This window comes from Acyrthosiphon pisum, chromosome A1 (genome assembly GCF_005508785.2).
Source record: "Acyrthosiphon pisum isolate AL4f chromosome A1, pea_aphid_22Mar2018_4r6ur, whole genome shotgun sequence".
Lineage (NCBI taxonomy): Eukaryota > Metazoa > Arthropoda > Insecta > Hemiptera > Aphididae > Acyrthosiphon > Acyrthosiphon pisum.
The window spans coordinates 1,826,845-1,852,549 of NC_042494.1; the positions used below are offsets into that span (position 1 = coordinate 1,826,845).

Consider the following 25,705-nt stretch of genomic DNA (forward strand, 5'->3'; position numbering starts at 1 on the left):
ATATTATTACGATAATAATTAAAAGATCTCGCCGCAGTCGTCGTCGACGTTTTTCGCCAAAGCGCACACACTCGAAAAACGTGCATCCGATATAATAATAATAATAATAATATTAATATAAACGCACACCTATTCCAAGTACGAGCGCAAACAAACACACACACGACGACGACGACATTATAACCGGTTCACCTTGACGTCATAGCGTAGAGAGCTGCCGACGCCGTCGCTATACAATACGAGATTATACATTTATATTATATTATACCCGACAAACCGTATAATGCCATAATCGTGCCGTTTATCGCGAGCCCGTTTTTTATTTTTCCCATTTTTATTTTTTTCCGTTTGACGACGACGACAACAAACCGTTTACATAACTACCATTACTATAGGTACACCGTTGTTTTGGGCGACTTCGATTGTCATGAGCTATGTCTTCCGCGCCAACCCTTTGTTGTTAAAGGACGACATCCCAAGCTAGAAAAGCCATGACGATCACAGCGTGTGACCGATGTAGTATAAAAAACGAAATAAAAACACTACGAACGTTCGTTTTTCTAGAAAATAATTTTAATAAAATTTTTTTCATAAATAAAACATCACTTAGTCAAAAAAATCACACAAAAGCCTTAACGATAAAAATAATCTTAAAATCACAATAATCATTTGCACACAATACATTTTTTCATAATTTACACTTACAATAATAAATTAAAATGTCTAATATAAGATACAGTTATATAAATTCATATAATCAAAAATATATTATCAATGATTTTTCAATATTTTATAAACATAAGAATAAAAAAAATTGCTTTGTTACACTCAAGAGCACCTAGGAACATGACTGATACACTTCAAGTTGTCTGCAAAAAGAGCGGAGGGATTGACAAAAGTTAAGTCCAGTCAATACAAATGAATATTAATAGATATACAATAAAATATTTTTTTATAAGTATAGCTTTACAAAAAAAATTACATCTAATTATTAACTTTGGCCTATTTATTGTCTGGTAAAAAGCTTATAAAATATCAGTTAAGTTATTGCATTGTTAACATGTACCCTTCATTCGGTACATAAAAATAGTATTATCTATAATGGTGAAGGAGATAAACTTTAAATATACATATAAAAAGGCAACACTGGTTTTTTCTCGTAACAATTTCATCGTAGTTTTCTTTAAGAACATTAAAAAAAAAAATATATTATAATATAAAAATATTTTGTGCATTTCAATAAATTTATAAAAAACATTCTTGGAATTAGGTATCTTTAGTACTCAATAACATTTTGAGCATAACATGTACAATAATTTATGGCTTGCGTACAATTAAAAGGCATCAAGTGCAAAATTATTCTATTGCTACTAATTTATTTTGATAAGTTAATAGTTAGTTAATAATATTAAAGATCCATATATACTACTGCGGTAGATGGTACCGATAAAACCACAAGCACAATATTATTATTACTGTGACCATATCAGTACTGTGCCAATCTACTGCAGCAGTAAGTATGCACCTATATTCAGAATAAATAATACCATGATATAGAGTAAATACAAAACAATAGACAAGTTCAATAAAAAAAGTATGATAACCTAGTAATTGCACGTTCATAATACATAAATAAATAAATAGGTAATTGTCAATTGATTTGATTTTGTTTTTAAATTATAATTCAATGAATAAATCATAATAATGTACAACAGTATACACTATTACATACGTTAAACATATAAAAAGAAATATATTAAAATAGGCTACAAAGAAATTGAGCAATTTTTGAAGCAATAATATCGGTTCATTAAAAATTTTGTAGAAAAAATATGAAAAACTCACAGACAGGCAGGAAGTAGCACCCAAATTCAGGATGTTTTCGATAAATTCAACTGTGTTCATTATTAACTGTAAATTAAAAGAAAACATATGTTATTAATTAATTATTTCCTGTGCCCAAGTAATAAATTAATATTTGGTAGAAATTTAATTTTATCAAATACAAATTTAATTTATGTTTCAATTTTCTGTAAGTGTATCTAACAATAAAGGAATTTTATATTTTATTTTGTCCGCATCAGAACAAATAATAAAAATAAAGGTTAGGTTAAGTAACCAAGTAAGTATTTTGTTCACTTATAACTTAATTTTTATATTTTTTATTAATATAAGTAGGTATACTACTCAGTACTCATATTATCAAAATTGCTTTTGATTTTTATGGAAATGCGTAAAAATAATTTTAGGTAAGGAGGTAGGTAGTACACTTTTAGTATACTAAAATCAGTTAATAATTACCCACATCATTAAATTTAGTAAATAGACTACCTATTGTTATAATGTAAAGACATATTTAATTCCTCTGACAATAATTGATATTTAACTGGACGAATGAACAATTAAAAATAATATTAAGTAGATATCTCGGTAGGTACATAACTAAAAAAAGAATTAATTAAAATATTTATTTATTTCAAGCGAAACAGGTTAACTCAAAACACAATAATTAATAATTTACAATATTAAAAAAGCAAACAATTTATTTCGGTAAAAACTTAAAATAATTAGGAAGTAGGTACAAATGTTTATGAACTTACAGGTCACAGACAGTTGGCTGCAAATTCACATCCATTATGCATGTGTTCGACAACAGTTTGTTTTAATTGACATATCTGCTCCAAGAGTCTGTTCAATACTGTGGTAAGTTCAGTATTTTCATTTTTCAGTACTTTAACTTTATCCTCTAGCTTGGCAATACGCTCCAATTTTCTTCGGCGGCATTTGGATGCAGCCACTCGATTCCTTTGTCTTTTCCTTTCGAGTTTGATTTTTTCTTGGGATTCCATGTTGATAGGTGACATGGGTGGTGACGAAGACGTGACACTGGGTACAGTTTGAGGTTCTTCTTTGATAACATGTTGAGGTATAATATTGGAAAAGTCATTTGAAGTCATTAACACAGAGTACTGGGGTTCCGATTGGTATTCCGAAGAATTACTACCACTGCTGGTCATTGGTATTTCTACTTGAGTGGCACTGTTAGAATCGTTGTTGTGGTGTAGGCATTTGAGCGCTTCGACAAACGGTTGTACATACATTTCTTGTTCCTCGGTCACAGACTTGGGAAATAGAGACGGCGTGGGTGTGCTGATATGGCCAAGGGCGGTCTGTTGGGACAAGTAGAACCGTTCCAATTCGGGAGAGTTGAACTTGAGCATGCGTAGGTCAGGCGAAGTCAACATGGGTGGCAGGAGTTTCAGTTTCTTAGCTGAGTTTTCGTTATTGCAAGAGTTCAAGTCCAACGTCATCGGTCTCTTCAGGAAGTTGACTTCATTAGTGTGACTTTCGACTTTGGTGATGAGCGGATCGTCGTAGAACGCTTCGTCCAACATCATGCAGCTGGACGAGTTATTTACCATTTTTGTTACTCTGACACGAGTGTCCGCGATTACAGACCTTTGAGCCTTTTCCGTACACGAGTTTTGGAGGACCGTGTGATATTATTATTTTTATTAACTAAATACAAAAACCAACAGTGTATAATGTTATAGTATATAAAAAAAAAAAATTAAAAAATAAAACGTAACGACAGTAAAATAAATGTGTGCGGTGTGATAAGACGGTGCGTATAAAAAACAAACGATCAAGTGATTAATCGCGGCGGACGACTGAGCGCGAACGACACGACGGAATGGCACACGGTACGCGAATGAATGAACGTTGGACGGCAGACCGCTCGGGCCCCCCCGATGTGGTCGGCGATGAGTCATCGCGTTATTTTCGGAAAGTAGTAAAGTACGTCATTTTCTGGCGTTCTCATTGGCCCGCCGGTCGACAGTGTCGACACATAGTGGACGCGGAATCGTCGAGACACTTAACCGCCGCCGCGCCGCCTCCACCTCCACCGCGGTTTGTGACGGTCATAGAGCGGCGGCGGTGGTGGTTAAGCGGTTACGCGATACGCACCGGCCGATAACGCGTGCGAGAAAAGTAGGTATACTTGTCTATGACGACAATCCCGAAACGGATTTCGGATACTTTGATCGTGATGAAATCTGAAAATTATGTAATTACCGTGGTCCATTTCCATGCCCCCACTCTTCTTTTTAATCGTTTACTTTACGCACTTGTTGAACTTTGACCATTATGAATAGGTAGGGGCGTAGGATTTTCTAGGAAAATAAATCGTTAAAAAAGAGTTTATTATTGCCAAAAAAAAATGTATTTATCTTAAACTTAGAAAATAGAAAGATATGAGTAGGCACTGCCAAAGTGCAAAATACATATGAAATAAAATTACATATCATTTGATTATTTTCATTGAAACTTATAGACTATTGGCTTTGGGTATTTGGGCACTACAACGTCTAATAAATAGGTATATCCATCCTAAGTACGCGTTTTATAGTAAAAAAAATGCTTTGATTTGCAAATTTTGAGTGAATACGGACCTAAGCATAGAAGCATAGAACGGTGTGAATGGTTCAGTCTTCAGTGTTCATGTTATAAATAGGAAATATCATAAAATTAATCCAAATATTTTCAAAATTTCATGGACCATTGTGTAAAGTACTAATTATCCCATTATCCCTACAAAAGTATTTTCGAATTAGAAAAAAATAACTTAAGTCTTGTATTACTTACATTTTCAAGCGACATTTTATAAATGTACAACAACAAAATAATTTCTTATTATCGGGATAATGACAGATTTTGTGAAAAGTTGAACAATGAAAATACACTTATTGACTTGTGGTAATGAAGAACCTTGTATTAAATTGTCAATATTTTTAACCAAGCGAGCATTTTTTATCATCATTTATAGAAAAAACTAAAATAAAAAAATGAAAATGTCTATATATAGCTCAAAATTGATCAAACTATTTTAAAAATTATACCATGTAAAATAAATGCTATACATCAGCTTTTGGTGAAATTTTAAGGTACCTATCACTGTTATTCGTTTATGAATAAATTACAACAAACTAAGAAAATAGAAACTGGTATTGCATATATTGAAAATATTCCCGTTCTTCCGTAATTTTTTTTCCCAATTATTAAAAAAAAGAACTGTAAAATTTTTTCTTTTAACCCCCTTTACCCCAACAAGATACCAGCTCGAACCGTGAATTTATTCAAATTCTTATTTTTGGAACTTTTAACCATCTGAAACATATTTTTATTCCATTTAAGGGTGGGCTGTGTTGTTATACAAACATTATTTTTCAAATGAGAACTAGCCTATTTTACTGTTTATTTTTAATAGAATTTTTTAAAAATGTTTTTGAAAAAATCATGTACCTGCTACTTTCCCACTTATGACTCAACTAAATCAAAATTTGATCGAGTAGTTTCTGATTTTTTAAAATGTGTAGTATACAATTTTATTGTTTGTATATATTACCTATGTATAGGTAGTATTGTTAAAAATAATATTACGAAAATATAAAATAGGTACCTACCTAATACCTATATACGGCTATATAGGTAATATAATACAAATATAAATATTACGGGGATCAAACTATGATGAGCGATTGCTGACGATTATTATGCTATTTATTAAAGAGTTGAATTTTACATTTATACCCATCTATTGAAAGAATATTTATTTTATTTTTTTTTTCACAATTGACCCTTGTTAAACCATGGGGGCTGATAACGCATACGCACTTAATATATTATATACCTATCTTTTATCTTGATCCCAGATCTGATATTCTGATATATTATAATATTTAATGCTTAGGTGCAAACTTGATGACTATAATAATATAACATGTATCTATATGTGGCCATGCGGGGCATTGTAGTTTATAATGACCTCACCTACTTTAGGGTCAGATTTTTATGCCCTATAGAAACCTTTATAATATAAGAAATATCACATATGCATTACAAAAATGGATTATTATCATTTATTTTTATAATATGCAATCACAAAATGAATTATTTTATCCCAACTAAATTAATAAAATGTTATGGTACGAATAAATAATTTTCTGGTTCGATTCTTTGTGCTGAATTTTAACTATGGTGGATACACTTAGGTTACTCAGTAACCACTATCAAAAATAATTCAGTAATCGAGCATGTATAAACAATATATTACTATATAGCCATATTATAGACCTATAATATACATATTGGAATTTGGAATATTGGTTATACTGCTATAGTGCTACATAACTACCTGATACATTGCAGTATTACACAGCTGCGTAAAGGTACTGCACAAGACGATGCCTATGGTGTATCTAGGATTTATTTTCAAGGTTGGGGGGGGGGGGGGTAAGAACTTTTAAAACCATCTATTGATGGGGCCACTATACACCATGCACGCAATATCTACAATATATCTAATACCAAATATATATTATGATTAGGTACCCATGTTATAATAAGATATTAAGTAACCAGAAAGGTGAAGGTATCTGAATTATGAGTAGGTATTTTAGCATAATCTTATTAGCAACGGGAAAAAAGGGGCAAGTGGGTGTCGGCGTGTCGCTCTGCTCTACAGTAGGTTACAAGTTGGTCGCTGTAATGGATGGTGTTAAATTTGAATTCAATGATATAATATCATTGTAAAATATTGTATATAATATATTGTTCTTCTTTTAGAATTATATGATAATAAAATATTACATTGTGAACGATAGTAACATGAATCATGATATATACACAGCAATTAGATATTATATATATATATTTTTTTTAACTAAATGAAGCTTTAAAAAATTCTAAAATTTTATACATATAAAAAGAATCAATTGTCTTATTTAGCAAAACAATAAATAAGCGTAGTTTTAAAATATACCATTTGTGTGAAAAAAACTAATATTGTCAATTTTTAGCTGATTATATAGTATATACATTTTTTGTTGGTGATTTTAAGTAAGCCACATAAAAGAAAAAACAAAATTATGAAAAAAATATATTTTTTTGTTTACTGTATAAGAAAATCAAATTACAATGTGGTAATGTTTTTATTGAATAATACGGATTAAAAAATTAATAGTGTTTGTTACGAGTATACTATTATCAAACATCTTCTAATAATAACTTTCAAACATTTTCATTGTTCACACTTGATAAAAAAATAATAAACTTGATATTATGATATTATTAGTTTAACTGAAGTGATATAAAATAGAATATAAGCTTTACAAGCGAAAATAAATTGATACATTTTACAACTCATGCCTCTATGAACAATTTTTCAAGTTGTTCCATCTGTCATAATTTTTAGATTGATATTGTATCCTATTATCATTAAAATATTTAGTAATTATATATATTTATAGTCAAAATTTAAGATTGGGGTATAATAATTAATCAGGCTGAAAAAATATTTTTTCTTTTGATTTATTTTGATATGGAACTAATATGTAACAAAATATTATATATAAATGTAAATGTTGGGTCCGCAGAAATAAAAAATAAATAATAATTCACAAAAGATAAATGTTTTAAAACAACAGCATTTATCTTCCCTGTGGGGCCCAGACATAACGGACAGCATAGCTATTGTTACTCTGCATCCAGACACACTACACAGACTATATCCAGTCTATTAGTTGTGTCTGGGCACTGTAAATAATATATTATATTTGAAGAAATTAAATTTGTTTATATAAAACATTTTTAAATTTAAATTATTTCATATAGAAATTGTTTTTTTTTCCAATGTCTGTTGAAGCCATTAATGTAAAGTTAAATAACTTATAACAGCTTTAATTTAATATTTATGAATGAATCAACTGAACATCAGTATCATTTCATATTGTTTATATTTCCATTAATTAAATTCATAATGTACGTTTTTTTTTAAAAAAAAAGACAAAAAAATAAATATACATCAGAAATAATTTTACTCTTTTACATTAACAATGATTTTTTGTTCAATATTATCCTTGGTAATTATTGGCAATTCTTGTACACCTCCAGCACAACATATTTTAACTTTAAACTTGGGCATGTTGATGATACAACGTTTTTGTACTTCTAATATGCATTTTTTTAGGAGATCATATGCTTCTTGATAATTTGCATCTAAAAATAAAATGTATAGTTATTATTTCAATCTAAGAAATAATTTATTATACCAATTCCTTTACTTATATTAAAAGCTAGTAACTATTACATATTATTATACCTATTACAAAATAGAAATAATTAAATTAAATGTTGTTTTACAATTTAAAATTTAGTATCTTCTATAATTTATCATAGTAGTTTGATTATCAGATGTATTATAGTCTATAGAGATATAGATATGTGATTTATACTATTATTAATGTTATTTAAAAGCAATAAATTCAAGATAGATTTGTTAAACACCCAAATTAATTCTTAATATTTTGTTTTTATAAACATGTTTTATGAGCTAAACTTACTAAAATATAGTCAAAATAAGAAACAATGGTTTGTGAACATATTAAATACATGATTTATGTGTGATGCACTGATGTTATTGATTACGAAAAAGAAATCTCCAGTATAAAATCAATTAATTGGTAGTATTACAATGTAGCAGTATCAAAATAATAACAAACCTTTTTAGGATGTGTAATAATTAAATTTTTAAAATATAATGAGTTATAAAGTAATAATACCATTATATTTAATCATATTATATTTTATTATTAAGATCATTAATTTACGATTAGGTACTATTTAGAAAGTTTAAAAAATAATCGATTTTTTTTTTCAAATTAGGGTTTATTTTTCTAAAGACACAGACATAGTTATAGTGTTTAAGCTATTAAATATAATATGGTTAGGTTAATTTTTCTCACTTATAATTTGTATGCAATTATTCAACTACCCAACATATTTTCTGTTAACGGAAGTTTAAAATTGTAATAGTAATATGAAAACCTGACAAACTGCCAAGAACCCTCATCATACAGACCAATTATATTTTATCTTTCTTCTCAAAGAATAAGTTCAACAGTTCCTAAATTATTCCACAATTCTGTGTGGATATAATAACTTCATTATTAGTTTATTATACAATAATTGTACAGATTGTTCAAATATAAGAAAAAACTACACATGACGTCATCTCAAACTATTAATATTTAATGTAATCACATCTAAGTGTTAAATGTATTGCAAACTGTGACATCAGAACACAGAAGTTTTGGAATTAATAAAATTATTGTTTTTGCAATATCTGAACACTGTCATATAGTAAAAGGTTAATGTTTATAATGGAAATTATTTTAGAAAACAATTAAAAAACTTTATTACTAATATTTGTTTTTTTTTACAATACTTAAAATTATTTCAAAAATAAAATTTGTTTTAAATTTATTTTAATTACCCGGTTTGTAGTAACGGTCCATAACTGTGATTGTCATCATACCACCATATCCATGAGCACCATAAGGAACATCTACCTGAGCTCCCAAATAATCAATGAAGTATAAATGTGATTTTTCTCAGCTGGATTATATCCTCCGAGCATGAAGTTTACTTGATAAGGACTCTACGCACAGATAAACAAATATTTATATTACATCGAAAATCAAATTATAAAATTTAAATTGAAATTATATCTAAGTTAAGTACTTGTTGACTATGAGTTATGACATTTGAGAACATTTTCTCAATAATAAATAAACAAATAAAAACTTAATCAAAGTTGCTCTATCAAACAATTACTTGGCTTCTAAGGTGTTCGGCAACAGTTTTACGAGTGAAAGTCGCAATAGCTGGAATGGACAAATCGTATCCATTACGCATGCGGTAAAGTTTGACGTTTTGAGTGATGTACTCTGCAAATCTAGGTACATCGCCTGCTTCACCTGTGACACCCATCACTACATTGTTGGTGATGTTGTACGTTTTGTCTTCATCTACATAACAAAAGTATATTGTCTAAGTGGTGTAAAGGAACAGGTAGGTAATATACTATACAAAACTAGTTTCATAAAATATGACTTACCATCTTTCATGACCATAATACTGTGGGCAGCCGTCATGTCCGTGGCGATGAGTACGAAATCATTGAACTTTATCCCAATAACAGTTTCCATCTTAGCGGTCGGGTTTTAAAGTTTCTTTTCACTACACGATTAAAGTTTTTATACTTAATGATTATTAGGTCTGGGTAGTATACATGTATTATAAACTATAAAATATAAATGTATAATGTGTATTACTATTGTACAAAGATAAAATGATTGAGCGGTTTTTTCGTTTCAGTAACGTTGAAAACAAATGAAGCCGTCACTAACATCACCCGCATGGTTATGATAAGAATAATATCTTGAAACATGATTATCATGCATAGATAATGAATATTATTATATTATTTTTTCGGTTTCCCTGCTAAAGAGCCATTCGTTGATGGTTGTAAACTTAGATCATAATATACATATATTGTATATGATTTAAGGTTGTAAACAAACCACACTGGCGCACACGAATAATCACACTATCGTTATCATTTTTTTAAGGCCAGTGGACAGTAGTTGTAGTAGTTTGTTTTTTTACTGCACGTTAAGGTTCGCGCCTATTGTTGAAATAACTTCGAAATATTTTTTTTTAATTGTTGTGCGTTTATTGTTTGGGATCGTATTCAAAATATCTCTTCTTATAGATCAGACCGAAAACATGTCAGAAAAAAGAGAACGCGAAGATGACGATAAGAGCATTAAGAGCAATGCGTCCGAAGATGACGAAGACGAATGCGTAGGTCCCAGTTTATCTGAATTGACGGATACCGTCGAGAAAAAGAAAAGGAAAAGTAAGTTTTCATTTTAATATGAATTACAATTAAGTTTATAATAATTAAGTCGTCATGTTTATAACCAAAGCCCTTAGGTGCTTTGAAATAAGTCATGTTAATATTTCAACTATTAATATTTCATCCTTTAATATAGTTCTAAAATATGAACATTTGTACTTGGAAAACTTACCAACATGTGATACATATGAAAAAAGCTACATGCATCGAGATGTTATCACACACATCATAATCACCAAGTATTTACTTTGACATGGTTATTTAAAATTGGAATATCAAGTTAAATGCATTATTTTTTATTTTAGAACTGACTTTTTGATAACAGCAAGTTGTGACGGACATGTAAAGTTTTGGAAAAAAACCGAAGAATTGATTGAATTTGTAAAACATTTCCGTAGTCATCTTACACCAGTAACTGACATAACAGATAACTATAATGGAACTCTAATGTGTACAATATCATCAGATCAGACAGTCAAAGTTTTTGATGTCATTAATTTTGGTACTTCTAAGTTATTTGCTTTACCTACCCGATATATATTTGTAATTGTCGTGTGTCTATTCAGTTCTAAGAAGAACAATTTTGCTATTTTTGTCTTTATATAAATTTGTATACTCTTATTACATTATGTTTATGTTAGTATTATAATCAATTTTATCTCTATAGATATGATCAACATGATAAAATTAGATTATACGCCACTTAGTGCGTGTTGGGTGCATTCAAAAGGAGACCCAATTCACACAGTTGCCATGTAAGTATTAAGTACCTAAGTTTTGTATTTGTATTTTTTAAATTTGTTTGTTAAGTAATTAATTAAGATTGGTAATAAGTTTTATATCTGCTTTGAATTAAACATTTTATTTATTTTTTAAATAAAATGCATAAACTATAGTTTTGATGTTATACATTATATTTATAAACAAAAAGAAAATGTAAATTAACAATGCACATTTTTATGATATAGAAGTAGTGCAACTGAACCAAAAATATTTGTTTATGATGGAAAAGGAGTAAATATACCACTTCATGTAATAGAAAAAATTCATACCAAACCGATTGTATTTATTAAGGTAAACATATAATTTGAAATGTAAATTATAATTATTTTTCTTAGCTTATGGCTTGTGATTAAACAAGTTATTATAATACATTTATACATTTGAGTAAAATTTAAAATTTAAATGGTTTCAGTTTAATTATGTGTTTGATGTGGCCATATCAGCAGACAAGAGTGGCATCATTGAATATTGGTCTGGAGCTAAAACAGATTTTAAATTTCCAAAGTGTGTACAGTTTGATTCTAAGCTTGACACTGATCTCTTTGAATTTGTCAGACATAAAACGCATCCAACCAGCTTATGTTTTTCAGATGATGGTTTAAAATTTGCTACCATGTCACCAGATAGAAAGGTGAAAGACTTAATAAAATTGATATACTAATTATAATTATTATATTAATAATATATAAATTCTATACATACTATATTATTATTGATTTCTATTATACATTTTTTATACTTTGAAATTAAAAGTTTTACAAGATTTTTTATTTTATTAGTGTATACAATTTGTTTAATGTCAAACGTTAGTGACTGTTTAATACATATTTATGTTTTGCATCTCATTAAATTTCTATATGTTTATGAAATGGATAAATTTATTTCAATTCATATATTTATGTACTTAATAAAATTAATGAAGACTAGTTTTACATAGTATACTTGAAGTCGCTATTACTATTGTGAGCTTGAAGTATAACTTCTAATATTGATGGATAGCTTCCTTATAGTCTAGCTATCCTTGGCTATAATCCCTGCGTTAGATATGCTGCGACATTGATCTGATCAAGAATATATTGACCAAGTTTATTAATTTTTAAATTTAAATTTAAATTTGTATATTATGTATAGTTAGTTATTAAAAAATTATTCTTATTTTTAAGGTCAGAGTTTTCAACTTGTTGACGGGAAAACTAAGTAGGGTATTTGATGAATCTTTGGCACGTTTTAGTGAACTTCAGCAAAAAAAACAACAAATACCCAATATTGAATTTATTCGAAGGTAAAGCTTATAGAGAATGAATTTAATGTTTTGTATTCTAGTAATCAATATTATTTACTGTATTTCAGAATGGCAATTGAACGAGAGTTGGACAAAACAGAAATCTCACACACAGCCAATTTATGTTTTGACGAAAGTGGGCATTATTTATTTTATCCAACCATGTTGGGTGTGAAAGTTGTAAACATATATAGTAACACATTGGTCAAAATTATTGGAAAACCCGAAAACTTAAGAGCATTAAGAGTCGCCTTATTTCAAGTCAGTACACAGCGTAAAATGTGCGTTTCATTCTAAAAATATGATTTTATAAATTTTAATTCCATACATATCCATAGGGTAAGACTAAAAGACCAAAAGCAGCAGTAACATTAGAAATGGAAGCAGCAACAAATCCTACATTGGAATCTTCTTCAAGCGATCCTACGCTGTTTTGTACAGCATATAAAAAGAATAGATTTTATATGTTTACTAAGTAAGCTTTTTTCTTGTATTTGTAGATCATATTATTTTTTTAATGTTGTTAAAATGTATGTACCAAAGAATATTGTTAAAAAGAAGTTACACTTAATAACACTCACAATAGAATATAGATTATTTTTTTTTATTAATAAATTAAACTTTTTTTTGTTTTGAAGGCGTGAACCTGAAGATCTTAAAAGTATTGATGCTGATCGTGATGTATTTAATGAAAGACCTTCGAAAGAAGATATTATATCTTCAACTGAAGCTGCATGTAAGTTTAATTGTATTAATTTTTTGTTGTTTTTTTGTTCTTTATAAAATGTCTAACACTCATTGCTAATGTAATGTTTTGGCTGGGGTTATGGACTTAATTCTATATAAAACCTTAAAATAGAGCATTTATAAATACTGAAATTGCAGTTTAAAATACAATACATACGGAAAATAATGTTTGAAATTTTTAAAAATTGTATAAATATTTTGTTACATAAAAACTTTCTTTTACATAAGTTAAGTTAACAATAAACTAAAAATTTCACTTTCCTACAAATTCACATATCTACTTACTAAATAAATATAAAAACATATTTTCTTTCAAAATAAAATGAAATTTGAAGAGAAAATCCAGATCATATGTAACTGGGTTGCATAAACAATTTATTAAATTTAATGGTTCACTAAAAATTTAATGGACCAATCGTGGGCCACTAAATCTTGTTTAAGGAACCATTAGCTCACTATTGATTCATTAAATGTTTTGTGCAACCCAGCTGTATGTTTTATGTGTGGTGATTTATCTTTAAATTTTTATTGTATAACTAAATTATTATTTAAATTTGTTAAGGTATCCAACGATTATACGATACAGCTACTTTGCACACTGTTTTTGGAGATATTCAAGTAGCACTGTTTAAAGAATGCCAAAAAACAGTTGAGAATTTCTGTGTTCATAGCAAAAATGGATATTACAATGGCAACATATTTCATAGAGTAATCAAAGGATTTATGATACAAACTGGAGATCCTACGGGTATACAACGGATGTTTAATTTGATATTTTAGTACAACACTATTAACATTTAATAAAACCATTTTAGGTACTGGATTAGGCGGTGAGAGCATATGGGGTGGTGAATTCGAAGATGAAATTCGTTCGCATTTAAAACATGACCGACCTTATACATTAAGCATGGCTAATGCAGGACCAAATACTAATGGTAGTCAATTTTTTATTACTCTTATACCTACGGTGAGTTACATTATTTTTTTTTTATATTTAGTTAAATCATTACTTATTATATTGTTTGGTTTGTTTTTAGCCTTGGCTGGATAATAAACACACTGTATTTGGACGAGTCACCAAAGGAATGGAAGTAGTACAAACAATTTGCAGTGCAAAAACTCACCCTAAAACAGATAAGCCTCACGATGATGTTCAGATAATTAATATCAGTTTGAAATAAAACAGTAACTCGAGTTTTATATATTATGTAATTACTAAACCATTTTGTATTTCAAATATATCTCCAAAAAATCATTATTTTGCATAAACTATTTGAAATAACAATTCAAAATGTATTTAGTATATTTTATCTTAAATAGATTACGTAACCATTTTGCCCAACCTAGTCTTCTACGCCTGTTAGGTTGAAAAAATAATTGTATTGCACCTATCGGTCAGATAATACAATATATGTATAAGCTCTCTAACTACATATGTCATGATTGCTGTAATTAATAATTACAATGTATTCAGTAATGTTGGGTTCTTTTACTATTTTATATCAGTGGTTATTAGCTCCCCCCTTTTAAATGCCTTCCTTTATGAATATGTGTTTCTACAAAATGTCTCTCTTCTGTTATATCACTAGTATGTGGTGTTATTTCTGAAAAGTTACTACTAACACAACCCACTAAGAAAAAAATCCCGTTTGCGCTTCATTATTTTATTATAGGTAGGTATAACAATTCAATTATATCATAATTTTTTATTTTTGAAAACATTAATTAGAGAATTGTACTCACATAAAATGGCAAACTTTTTATAAATAATGATTTGTTACCACACTAATAATACATTTTTCATAATTATGTTACGATGATAACAATTATTTAAGTTATGAATGAGGAAAAGTTTGTGAAATAATACAATGCACAAACAAAAATATGACGCCAAACTACTGTTGTCAATAAGAATACATAACTTATTTTTCATTGTAGACATTAATGTCAGCAACAGTGGTGGAAAGCCTTAGTAAAATATTATGGAAATACTATATTCTTGGTCTGAAGATCTTCAATAATCACAAATAGCGCGATGTAGTAGTTTTTAAAAATATTTCAACAGAAACAATTATTATTCATTTAATTAAGTAAAAATATGATCTTAGGGTGTTGATTTTAATTTTGTTGCTGACAGTAGACAGAACACACTTCAAACCACTTGGTTGGTTGCGGTACTCTGGTGGAAAAACTCATATGGAACCATTATAGATTTCATAAATGTTTTGCTAAAATGTAATGTTAATGTATTGTTCAAAATGTAGTCGCTACTAAAGAACATTTTATAAGATATTTTAATAAATATTGTTGTACTTTATTATGATTAAACAATTTTAGTAAAATAAATATATAATAATATACATATTAAATAAAAGAACAGGTTTAAAATGTCTAACAAAGTAAAAACGCTACCAAAATATGAATAAATATTATTTTTAAAATTCATATTAATATCGAAATAAATGTATTGTAGTAACTATTGAATGCTGACGAGCAAAAACAAATTTATGATTAATTAAAATAAATACACAAAAAAAAAATAAAAATATATATCAGTAAACTTAATGTGTTTAGCTGCTTTTACTCCATCGGCACATCTTCAGTTGCAGCAGGTACATTTTCATTGCCATCAGAGTCTTCTACTTGTGCCTTCTTTTCATATATCACTTCGGTCGATCGAACCACCCCTGCCTCCAAATCTAACCAACGGCCTTTCACTGCATTTTTGGCCGGTGGAGACCACCAGTTAACTATGTTCCCAAAAACTGGTACATGCCGTAAAATGCCTTCTTGCCATATTTTTTCTTCGGTTTCTTTTTTTAAGTCTACAGTCGCAGTTTCTATACCTAAAAAGATTGAAATGTTTAAATACTAGATTTAGTGGTAATCAGTATTTCATTTCTTCATACCCTTTTTCACGAGTTCGGCCATTGAATCAATGTACTTGGTAGACTCTTCTTCTTTACGCCCAGTACTTTGGACTAGAGACAACAATTCTGCCACATCTGTGTCAGCCGTGACCATACCAAAACGAACACAGGCCAATCCGTCACTTCCTTCCCCTAAATATTCAGACCAATTGGTTCAAAACACTAGTCGCAAAAATATGTATTTACTAGTTGGCTTACCTAACGAAAAAGCAGCGTCAATTGAACGAAGCTGTTGCACGATACGTACATTTAGTCGATTCAAATCTTGTTTTGCCTGATCAGTGGCCAATTGCTGGTCGGACGATCGCCACAGTTGTGGCACGTACCGTACAGCACCAAGTCCTGCCCAGTCATCGATTTCGACATATTCTAATGATGGCAGATTGGCGATTAGTCCAGTTAGTTTTTCTTTATAATCAACTGTTGCTAGCAAAATTTCCTATTAAAGACAAATGAAACAAATAACTTATGTTTCGATTGTTATTTTTACTTATAAATGAATATTATACTAACAATGTGTTGATCCAAACATATGCTAAACGTTTCCCAATCATCTTCAGTTACTAGTGAATTTAAAACAGTAAAAGGGGAAAACGTTACTACAACACCGAGGGTCTCAATTTCGCACAATTCCAGAGGTGATTCTGGAATTTCTCGCTCCAGCACTTGGCCTAACTGAAACAACAAATGAATATGCCAACACATCTCCTGATTATGTAGAAATATTTCTTACCCAAGAATTTAGTTTATCGTAATAAGGAGAAACTCTTTGGTTACAGTCTTTTGGTACAAATTGGATGACAAGACAACTCGATAGATTGTGTAATAGATCCTAATAGGAAAAAATAACTAATATTAATACAGAATGTTTGAATAAGGATGAGAAATAATAATAACTAAACTGGAATATTCTCTCGGTTGGCAATAATTTCAGCGACTGTTTCTTCATTAGACTCACTGTTTTGGTCATTAGTTTCACACTGAATAAAAAAATAAAACATAATTTGTTGTCAATAAAAAAAATTACCATTATTACCAATATCCTCAGACAGTCATAACGTTTAACCAAACTATGTATGCGCTGACAAATTTCAAATTTTTGTTGTATCCTTAGTACAAGCGCATCATGTCCTAAAGCCTGAAAAAAGATAATTGTCTTAGTGTTTTAAAATGATGAAATAAAAAAGTACTTAACTATTAATACTTACTTGAAAACACGTCCAAATAGGTAAACATTTACTCTTGTAAATATTCAATATTTCTGTACTAGTATATTGTTTATCAAATAAAGTCTAACAACTATATTTAAGGAAAATAATTTGAAATATGCCTATGTATTATAAATAGTAATCATATTGCATTATAAACTCAATACATTTACAGAAAATAGAGAACATTTTTTTAATTTAGTAAAAATATATTTTATATTAATTGTTGTATACAGTTGCAAAGATTGAATAACTGTATCATATAGTTATAAATATTTCCATCTTTAAAAGGATACGATAACGGGAAGTGCAGAAATATTCAACCAAATGCTTGGAGTTAATGTCATACTATCAGCTAGATTAGTGCTCTGAAAAAAATAATCAGTTAGTAAAAACTCTTAATATTATTATAAGAATTATTTAAAATACTTTGGTTTTAAATGTTGTCAGAGCGAGTCCTGATAAATTGTCACCAGATAAGTGTAACCAAATATTGTGTTTACTGCATAGTTCTTTTAGGTTTACGATATCATCCATCTGACCAGTAACATGCGCACCTGATATAAATATTATAAGCATTAAGATTAGCGTAAGCCAAACATAAAACCTAACTTATTACCTGCTCTAGCAAAAACAATAAGAGGTTTTCTGTGGTTTTCCACATCATTTGTGATGATTGTTTCTAATGCCCCTAAGTCTGCTTTGTAAGGGCACAGTACATTTGATAGGGATGGTATAATTTGTACACATTTTTCATTCATTCCAATCTATTATAAATCTATTAATAAGTATTGTAATTGAAAAAAAAACTAACTGTCAACTAATTTGTATTACTTGTAAAGCAGTTCTCTTTATCGTACCAACCAATACTGGATCTGGAGTACAGTAAACTATTGGAAATTCAGATAGATTTAAGTATTCTGGACCAAACATACGGTGCATAGCAAGCAGTAACACTCTTTCATAACTTAATAACATATTTTCTGTATAAAATGCCCCACAGTTTGAAAATCTAAATTTAAGATGAAATGGTTATTAAAATATAAAAGCTGTAAGCAATTAAAAAAATGTATTAAGCGTATGTTTATACTGACTGAAATAATTTTGATATCCACATTGTCGTAGACTTGTTGACCAAAGACAAAACGGGCACAGTCTGTTCATTGGGCAGACAGTGACTAATGTAATAGCTGAGAGAATATGACGTCAAACTGAATTTGTCCAGATCTTGAAGAACTGGAAGGGTATTTTCTTCATAACCCTCTCCGTTTTCTTTCTTGTTTTGACTTAACACCAGAGTCTATGACAATAACAAATGTTTTACAATAATGCACACTATAGAAAATTAACATACCCTAAAAACATACTTGTAATGATGCCAGAATATCACAGAATGTCTTAGAACCCAATGGCAGGGTATGAGACGTCAACTGGGTGTTTAATTGGTTGTTGTCCAGATTATCCAGGGCATAATTGAACTGTTCACTTAATTCCACAAAAGGAGAATGTTCTACCTTTAATTTAAAAACAAAACATAACAATGATCTTTAAACACAGAACAGTGAAGAGAAGCTGCAGTGTAATTATTTTTATAAATAAATCTAAACCTTGCATTAACCAAAATTCAGGAGGCAACTATAAATCTAGGTACAGTTTTGTAAGTCAGTTTGATAAAATAATTTTGGTGGCCTCTAAAAATGCATAAATAGTGTATCCCTAAAGATCAATGTCGGGCGCGCACAGATTGTTTACTAGTCGCTGTTCTGGTAGCTATGGTATCATATATATTATATAATACATCCACGATGCAAATGACAGAACGAAAGAAGCGCAAATCCATACAGAAGCAAGACAACTCTGTCGTTGGCTGCCGTGCCAAGTTCAAGCAGACTTACTTCATGATCCGGGACTTGGACGTCAGATTTCGTCTCGTTGACGGAGTCAGGTGATGACATGATGTCGGCGACGACCGGCGGCTCTTTCGTTCAATTGTAAAGATAACGTCAACAACAGCAACGACTGCAGTAAAAACGAACAGAATAATATCGACGTGTCGTCGTCATGTGTGTGGGGCGCGCGATGATATTACACGTTAGTACGGTGTACGGTGAAGTTAATACGCTCGTTATTTGAATAACAAATCAAAGCAACGACAGTGTTAAGTACAACCGAAATGATTTACGTATATAAAATAGTGCATTGAAAATTTAACATACGTATAATATTATGATTTTACTCATTTTGTGTTATATTACACATATTAAAATAATATTGTTATCGTAAATTCAAAAGTGTTTGTGGTACGTATTGATATTGATAACGGTGTATTGATAACGTAGATTATTATCTACACGCGTACCGGCCGTGGTCATGGTATATGGTAATCGAAGACCATGGTATGACCACAGAGTTAATAACATTATTATTAATTAATTTATAATTTTAATTTACTGTATATTAAATTGTAAGTTATAATCATTATAATTATTACGATCATGCATTCATGCGCATGCATGTGATTTACGGGTCAATGGTGCCTAAAATGTTCGTGTAGGCATTTCATCTATTCTGAGGTGTAGTAGCTGGTGTAGACTTGTTATTATATTATTATTCTGTGGCGTAGACTAGGGCACTAGGTGTAGACGTGTGGTAGGTGTTCCTATAGGTACCTACGTTAATTGTCAGTCCGTAAAATATTAATTATTATTTATTTATTATTGTTGTGAGTGGCTTAAGTTAATGCCCAAAGCTTTTAGATTTTATCATACACATTTTTTAAAAAATATAAAAACCTGTACACGAATATGGAATCTTTACTACCTAATATATAAAGAAGAAAAGTTGTTTGTTCGTTTGTTCGGGATAATTTATTTATTTATTTACTTATTTATAATATATATACGGGCATAATCTCTGGAACTACTTAACTGATTTAAACATTTTTTTTTACCATCATTAAGCTACACTATTCCAAGGATCTATAGGCTATATTTTATCTTGCTAAAATTTTTTTTCCGCTACGCTCCAAAATTAGGATCTATATAATATTTTACATGTAATAATATATATTATATATAGGTATTATTAATTTAGTATACCTACCTAATAATATTAAGTTTGTACTTAAATTTAAATATTTATAGACACTATTGTACCTAATTATATATATATTAGTATAATACATAATAAAAAAAAAAGGTTTCTTAAACAGAACATTAATTTTTTATGAGCTTTTGAACTTATATTTTTTGCTTTATTTGATATACATCGGTAAATTATTGATATTTTGTTGTATTTTCAAAACGAATAACCGCGTAGACTCTTGAAATGTTCACCAAATATGTATTGTATATTAGCATCTCCACCCATGATAAAATGTTCAAACTATTTTGAGTTTATTTGAGCTATTTATAGCCATGATAATTTTTTTAAATGTTGTACATATTTGTTCAGTTAGAAATTCATAAAAGTTTTTATTCGTATAGCCAATATCAGACATTTTAATATAAGGTTCCCAACAAGTTGTCTACCTTTATCAAAAAGAAAGGATTCACCGGAAATTCACGCTATTTATAGACATAGTATAGATGCATATTTTAGGTATATATTTTATTTTCCATATAAATGCATATTTGCCATTTGGTGACATTTTATGGCTATAAGTCCTCTGCCCTAGACTTATGACTGCTGACTACGTTTAGATATATTTGGTATAGTTTGAATGGTTTTACATCGTAGTCTATGATTAAAATGTATAGTTATTTATATATAATATACAGTATTGGTGACTGCAGTATAGGAGATGTTCCACACTTATCAGTTATCATCAATTATATATCGAAATATATCGATTATTAGTTTTTGCTTATTATTTTTATGGCCTCTTTATATTAAAAATAAATTGTGAAAAATAAATTTTAGATATATTTATACATTTAAATCCTAAGATATTATGGTATGTATCGCATATTCGCATGTATAATAAATAAATGATAATTAGTAAATTCATAAAAGTTAATATATTATGATCCCTGTCTACAATATCGCGGGGATTGTTATACAATTATTGAAACGGAATGGGGTCCGGAAATCTGTTTGCAGTATCTCAAATTTCAGTTTCATCATCATTGTCTTGCTCACCGTCTTCGCGGTACAGTATAGTTGTCAAATTTGGATCCTTTCCTCCGGTCTAAAAATAATTGTTTGTGTTTCTTGTAGAATTTAATGAATTTTATTTCAGCCAAGATGTCATTCTCTTAATTTCTAAATGGACAATGTAATGTCACAATTTTCTTCCTCTTTCTTTCCTCCTGTAAAAACCTTGTTTGTTTTTGTTGTTTATAGAAACGAATTGTGTCAAGGTGACATCTTTTAATTCATCAGGTCGTTTCTGGTACTTCTCAAACCAATTTTCTTTACAAAATTCTGCCAAATTGTCGTTCCTTACTTATTTTTAGTCTTTTTTATCTTTTTTTTAAATTTAATTTGGCTATATTATGGTGTTAATGTAAACGACACTTATTACTATTATAGACATCAGTTTTTTAAGTAAATACCAAGCAGCCTCTTGACTATTAGTCTTAACTATATTTCGCATGTCCACTCACATTTTTCGTGTGGTATCTAAAATGTCAAATTCCGGATTCTCATCTATCGTTTGTATAAAGCTGTACGGTATAGATACTTATAAACAATAAATTATTTATAAATATAATATGTACCTATATAAGACAAGTGCTATTCAGGCGAGTTTTCTTTGGTTATGAATTTAATTTTCAAAGTAAAATTATATCAAAACTATGGATTTATTATACTCATAAAATTTACTGAAGGCAGTTCTAGAACTAAATGGTCAACTACATGCGTAATGTGGTAGACACTTCAAGTGAATGATTGATTAGGAATCTGGAGGAAATTTAAGTAACATTAAAAAAAAAACCAGGAAGCAATAATTCGAGTTTATTCGTTTGGACCGTTACATAATAATATACTAAAGTTAATTTAATATACTCGGGTAAAATTATTTTTAAAAGTATTTAGTTGGAATATTCGAATACTTAACAAGTAGTTTATAGAATATGAATTTGAATACTTCATGATAATATTACTAAATCAGAATTCGCTAAGTATTTCGAATATTTTTTTAAACAAACTAAGTAACTATAGCTAAGTAATCTGTAATAACATATAAAAAGCAGTCTTTGCATGGTTTATTTTTAACAATATAGTATATGCGTATTGCGTACTATTGATGCGATATTGTAATCATTTTTGATAAAAGGTTAATTTATTTATATAGGTATTATATTTGGGTAATAATTATTGTTATGTTAGTAAAATACCACATTAGAACACTGTCTGTAATACATTACATTATTTAATATTTTTAAATAAGTAAAGAATGCATATAACTTAAAAGTGTTATACATATATTATACAAAATAAATAAAATTGTATAAATTGTGTTAAAAATCCAGCAAGGAAAAATATGACATGAATTGGTTTAGAAAAAAATAAAATAATAATAATAAGATATATTAAGAAACGGGAATTTGAGTACCTAGTCTAAATGAGCTATTAGTGATTTAGCAAAATAAGTAGGTATAGTAAACAAACCTTAATTTAAAATATAATGTCAAACATGAAAAATAAAACGTTTATTTTTGTTTTTAGTAGGTAGGTATATGGAACGTGCGATGAGCTATAATACAACTTACTGCTGCCATATAATAATGATGTGAACAACTTTTGGACTAAACATTTTCTTGTAATGTTTTCAGATTGAAATAGGTATATTATGTAGTTCACCAGACGCTCGATTTAAACAATACCTACAATGTTTAAGCAGACAATGATCAATGAATATAATATATCCATCTTCATTAAGGACACGAGATGCATATAGGTATACTATAATATACTATAATATAAAAATAAGACGGACAATAATCATATGAATTATGATAAGACAGCTGTCCTAAACTCCTACCATACAACATGTTCCACAAAATAGTCTGTGGCAATACAATCCATCAAGATAACGCGCCATTATATATTAATTTATAGTCCGCGACATGAAAAGTGGCCGATGACCGTCGCGAACCTAGCGGACGTTTCGCCTTAGTGGTTCATAAAGTAATTAAATTAATTGCCGCGTTTAATTGCCGGGCAGGAGGTGGTATAGGTTGAGAACCAATGGCTAACAGGCAGAGAAGCCGCAACGGGTCGCGGTACAAATCGGCCACTTTTCATGTCGCGGTTAAAATGAAATATTTATATCTATTTATAACTTTACGTCGACGCGCCGGCCATCACAGGCCACAGCGCCGAAAATCTGTTTACCCGGCACCGTACTCCATATTACCAAACCTGGTTTTTATCGCAATCTACCGATAGTACCTAATATCTACCGATATTATTGATGTATTGCATAATATGCCATATTGTTATAGTTGACTATTTTATATTTTATTTGTATAATAACATAATATTAATTATAATATTCAATTCAACATGAATAACAAAAATAAGAAGATGAAGACTTTACATGATTTTTTTTATGAAAAATCTACAAAACCTAATTCTGGTAAGTACTTCTTGCCTATTTTAGTAATAATAATTACCTATGTAAAGCACTAAAGCTTAATATTTATTAGCATTTTATAAGCACTAAACACTGTCAATATAATCGAATACTCACCTAGGCAATGTAATATTATACAAATATATATAATATTATTTAATAAAAAATTTTAAAATAATAAACTATTGTTGATATAATTCGAACTAATTTTAAAATTATTAAGTAATTATATTAATTAATTTAGATGACATTGATCCAGATGATCCATTAATATTGACACCTAGCACAAGTGATGTAGTAAAAACTGTGCATCAAATAAAAGAAGTACCTGGTATGAATTAAATAGTAAAATATTAAATAATAAATAAACTTTGAAGTTTGAGTATAATTTCTGCAGTTGGAAATTTAATTAATCTTATAACCAGTGAAAATGAATACGTTTGTTTATCAAATACATTTGACATTAATATCGACGATTTAAAAAGTGAAATCAAACTACTGAAAAATTTTTCAAACACAGAAATGCCTAAAGGTACATCAACGGTAACTATAACACAGTGGCTTCAAAGTTCAATGGCTAAATCATTCTGACAGAGCAGATATTTTTATTAACTTCAATAAAGCATTACAATTATTTACTACAATCCCTGTAACAAGTTGTTCATGCGAGAGAGCATTTTCCAAGCTTAACATTGTAAAGTCAAAACTTCGGGCTAGTATGGATCAAGAGCGTCTTGACAGCTTATTTTTTATGAATATTGAACAAGAAGTATGCACAAAAATTGATTATGGGGAAATAATCGAAGAATTCAAGACATTAGGTCCAGGAAATCGACGATTAGTCTTATAACTATTTGTTAGGTGGTTTAGTGTACTTATTATATGTAGTAATGTGTAATTCTGTATAAATATAGTCTTTTTTTATTTTAACCGTAGTATTGCCATAAAACCATAACATAAACTGAGTACATACCTACAAGAAAAAATTGTGCCGCACCTATACAAAATCTCTGCGCACGCCTATGCGGCGATTTAAATAGGTATATTGTATTGTATAACCTAACCTAACTTTTGTATATATACAATATACCATGGTATATCCCTGCAGGGATGGACAAACCGCGGCTAAGCGGCTAGGCGTCTTAACATTTTTACTAATATAATAATAGGTATTATTCCTTTTCCTGCTCTTCATAGTACATATTTCGATGATTTTTTTTTAACTGTATAAAATTGTTTAGAAATACACCTTTGGAAGGTAATGACTCGATATAAATAGGAAAAACAATCAGACCCCGTAGAATAATTCAATTTTAATATTTTTTTTATTTGAACCACCTTTTTTTTTCTATAACTGTCAATAATATTTTATTTTTTGAGTAAAAAAGCAAGGCTTGAATGCAAGGCTCC

At 29.2% G+C, this 25,705-nt stretch overlaps 4 protein-coding genes and 1 long non-coding RNA gene across 6 annotated transcripts; 2 read left to right on the forward strand and 3 right to left on the reverse strand.

Moving 5' to 3' along the window:
• Positions 1–551: 551 nt before the first annotated feature.
• LOC100161138 (transcription factor AP-1) lies at positions 552–3,725 on the reverse strand. Its single transcript, XM_001947521.5, has 2 exons — positions 2,601–3,725; positions 552–1,911 (listed from the first exon to the last, which is right to left on the reverse strand). The coding sequence occupies exon 1, from the start codon at positions 3,420–3,422 to the stop codon at positions 2,604–2,606; it is 819 nt and encodes a 272-aa protein (XP_001947556.1). The 5' UTR covers positions 3,423–3,725; the 3' UTR covers positions 552–1,911; positions 2,601–2,603.
• Positions 3,726–7,738: 4,013 nt separating this feature from the next.
• Positions 7,739–10,194, reverse strand: Psmb2 (proteasome beta 2 subunit). Its single transcript, NM_001162968.1, is given in 5 exon segments — positions 7,739–8,058; positions 9,335–9,446; positions 9,449–9,499; positions 9,676–9,869; positions 9,959–10,194. Coding segments are annotated over 5 exon segments (630 nt in total). The 5' UTR covers positions 10,050–10,194; the 3' UTR covers positions 7,739–7,876.
• Positions 10,195–10,368: 174 nt separating this feature from the next.
• LOC100160450 (peptidylprolyl isomerase domain and WD repeat-containing protein 1) lies at positions 10,369–14,832 on the forward strand. 2 transcript variants are annotated; one of them, XM_008184234.3, is made up of 14 exons: positions 10,369–10,520; positions 10,616–10,762; positions 10,899–11,001; positions 11,068–11,264; positions 11,430–11,517; positions 11,731–11,836; positions 11,958–12,176; positions 12,709–12,827; positions 12,896–13,088; positions 13,166–13,302; positions 13,466–13,563; positions 14,137–14,322; positions 14,390–14,541; positions 14,612–14,755. In XM_008184234.3, exons 2-14 carry the CDS (start codon positions 10,630–10,632, stop codon positions 14,753–14,755), a joined length of 1,875 nt encoding a protein of 624 aa, XP_008182456.1. In that variant the 5' UTR covers positions 10,369–10,520; positions 10,616–10,629. The 2 variants fall into 2 exon arrangements, with proteins under 2 accessions (XP_008182456.1, XP_029342343.1); XM_029486483.1 differs by having other exon boundaries at positions 10,379–10,762; positions 14,612–14,832.
• Positions 14,833–15,802: 970 nt separating this feature from the next.
• Positions 15,803–19,977, reverse strand: LOC100165251 (pyridoxal-dependent decarboxylase domain-containing protein 1). Its single transcript, XM_003244053.4, has 15 exons — positions 19,608–19,977; positions 19,080–19,226; positions 18,807–19,012; positions 18,547–18,724; positions 18,332–18,479; positions 18,142–18,269; positions 18,009–18,080; positions 17,713–17,796; positions 17,541–17,642; positions 17,407–17,484; positions 17,238–17,336; positions 17,018–17,179; positions 16,703–16,943; positions 16,484–16,636; positions 15,803–16,420 (listed from the first exon to the last, which is right to left on the reverse strand). The coding sequence occupies exons 1-15, from the start codon at positions 19,665–19,667 to the stop codon at positions 16,155–16,157; spliced, it is 2,124 nt and encodes a 707-aa protein (XP_003244101.1). The 5' UTR covers positions 19,668–19,977; the 3' UTR covers positions 15,803–16,154.
• A 4,257-nt stretch (positions 19,978–24,234) lies between these two features.
• On the forward strand, positions 24,235–25,230 carry LOC107883591. Its single transcript, XR_001679398.2, has 2 exons — positions 24,235–24,298; positions 24,540–25,230. It is a non-coding gene; the product is annotated as an uncharacterized LOC107883591 (long non-coding RNA).
• Positions 25,231–25,705: the final 475 nt, after the last annotated feature.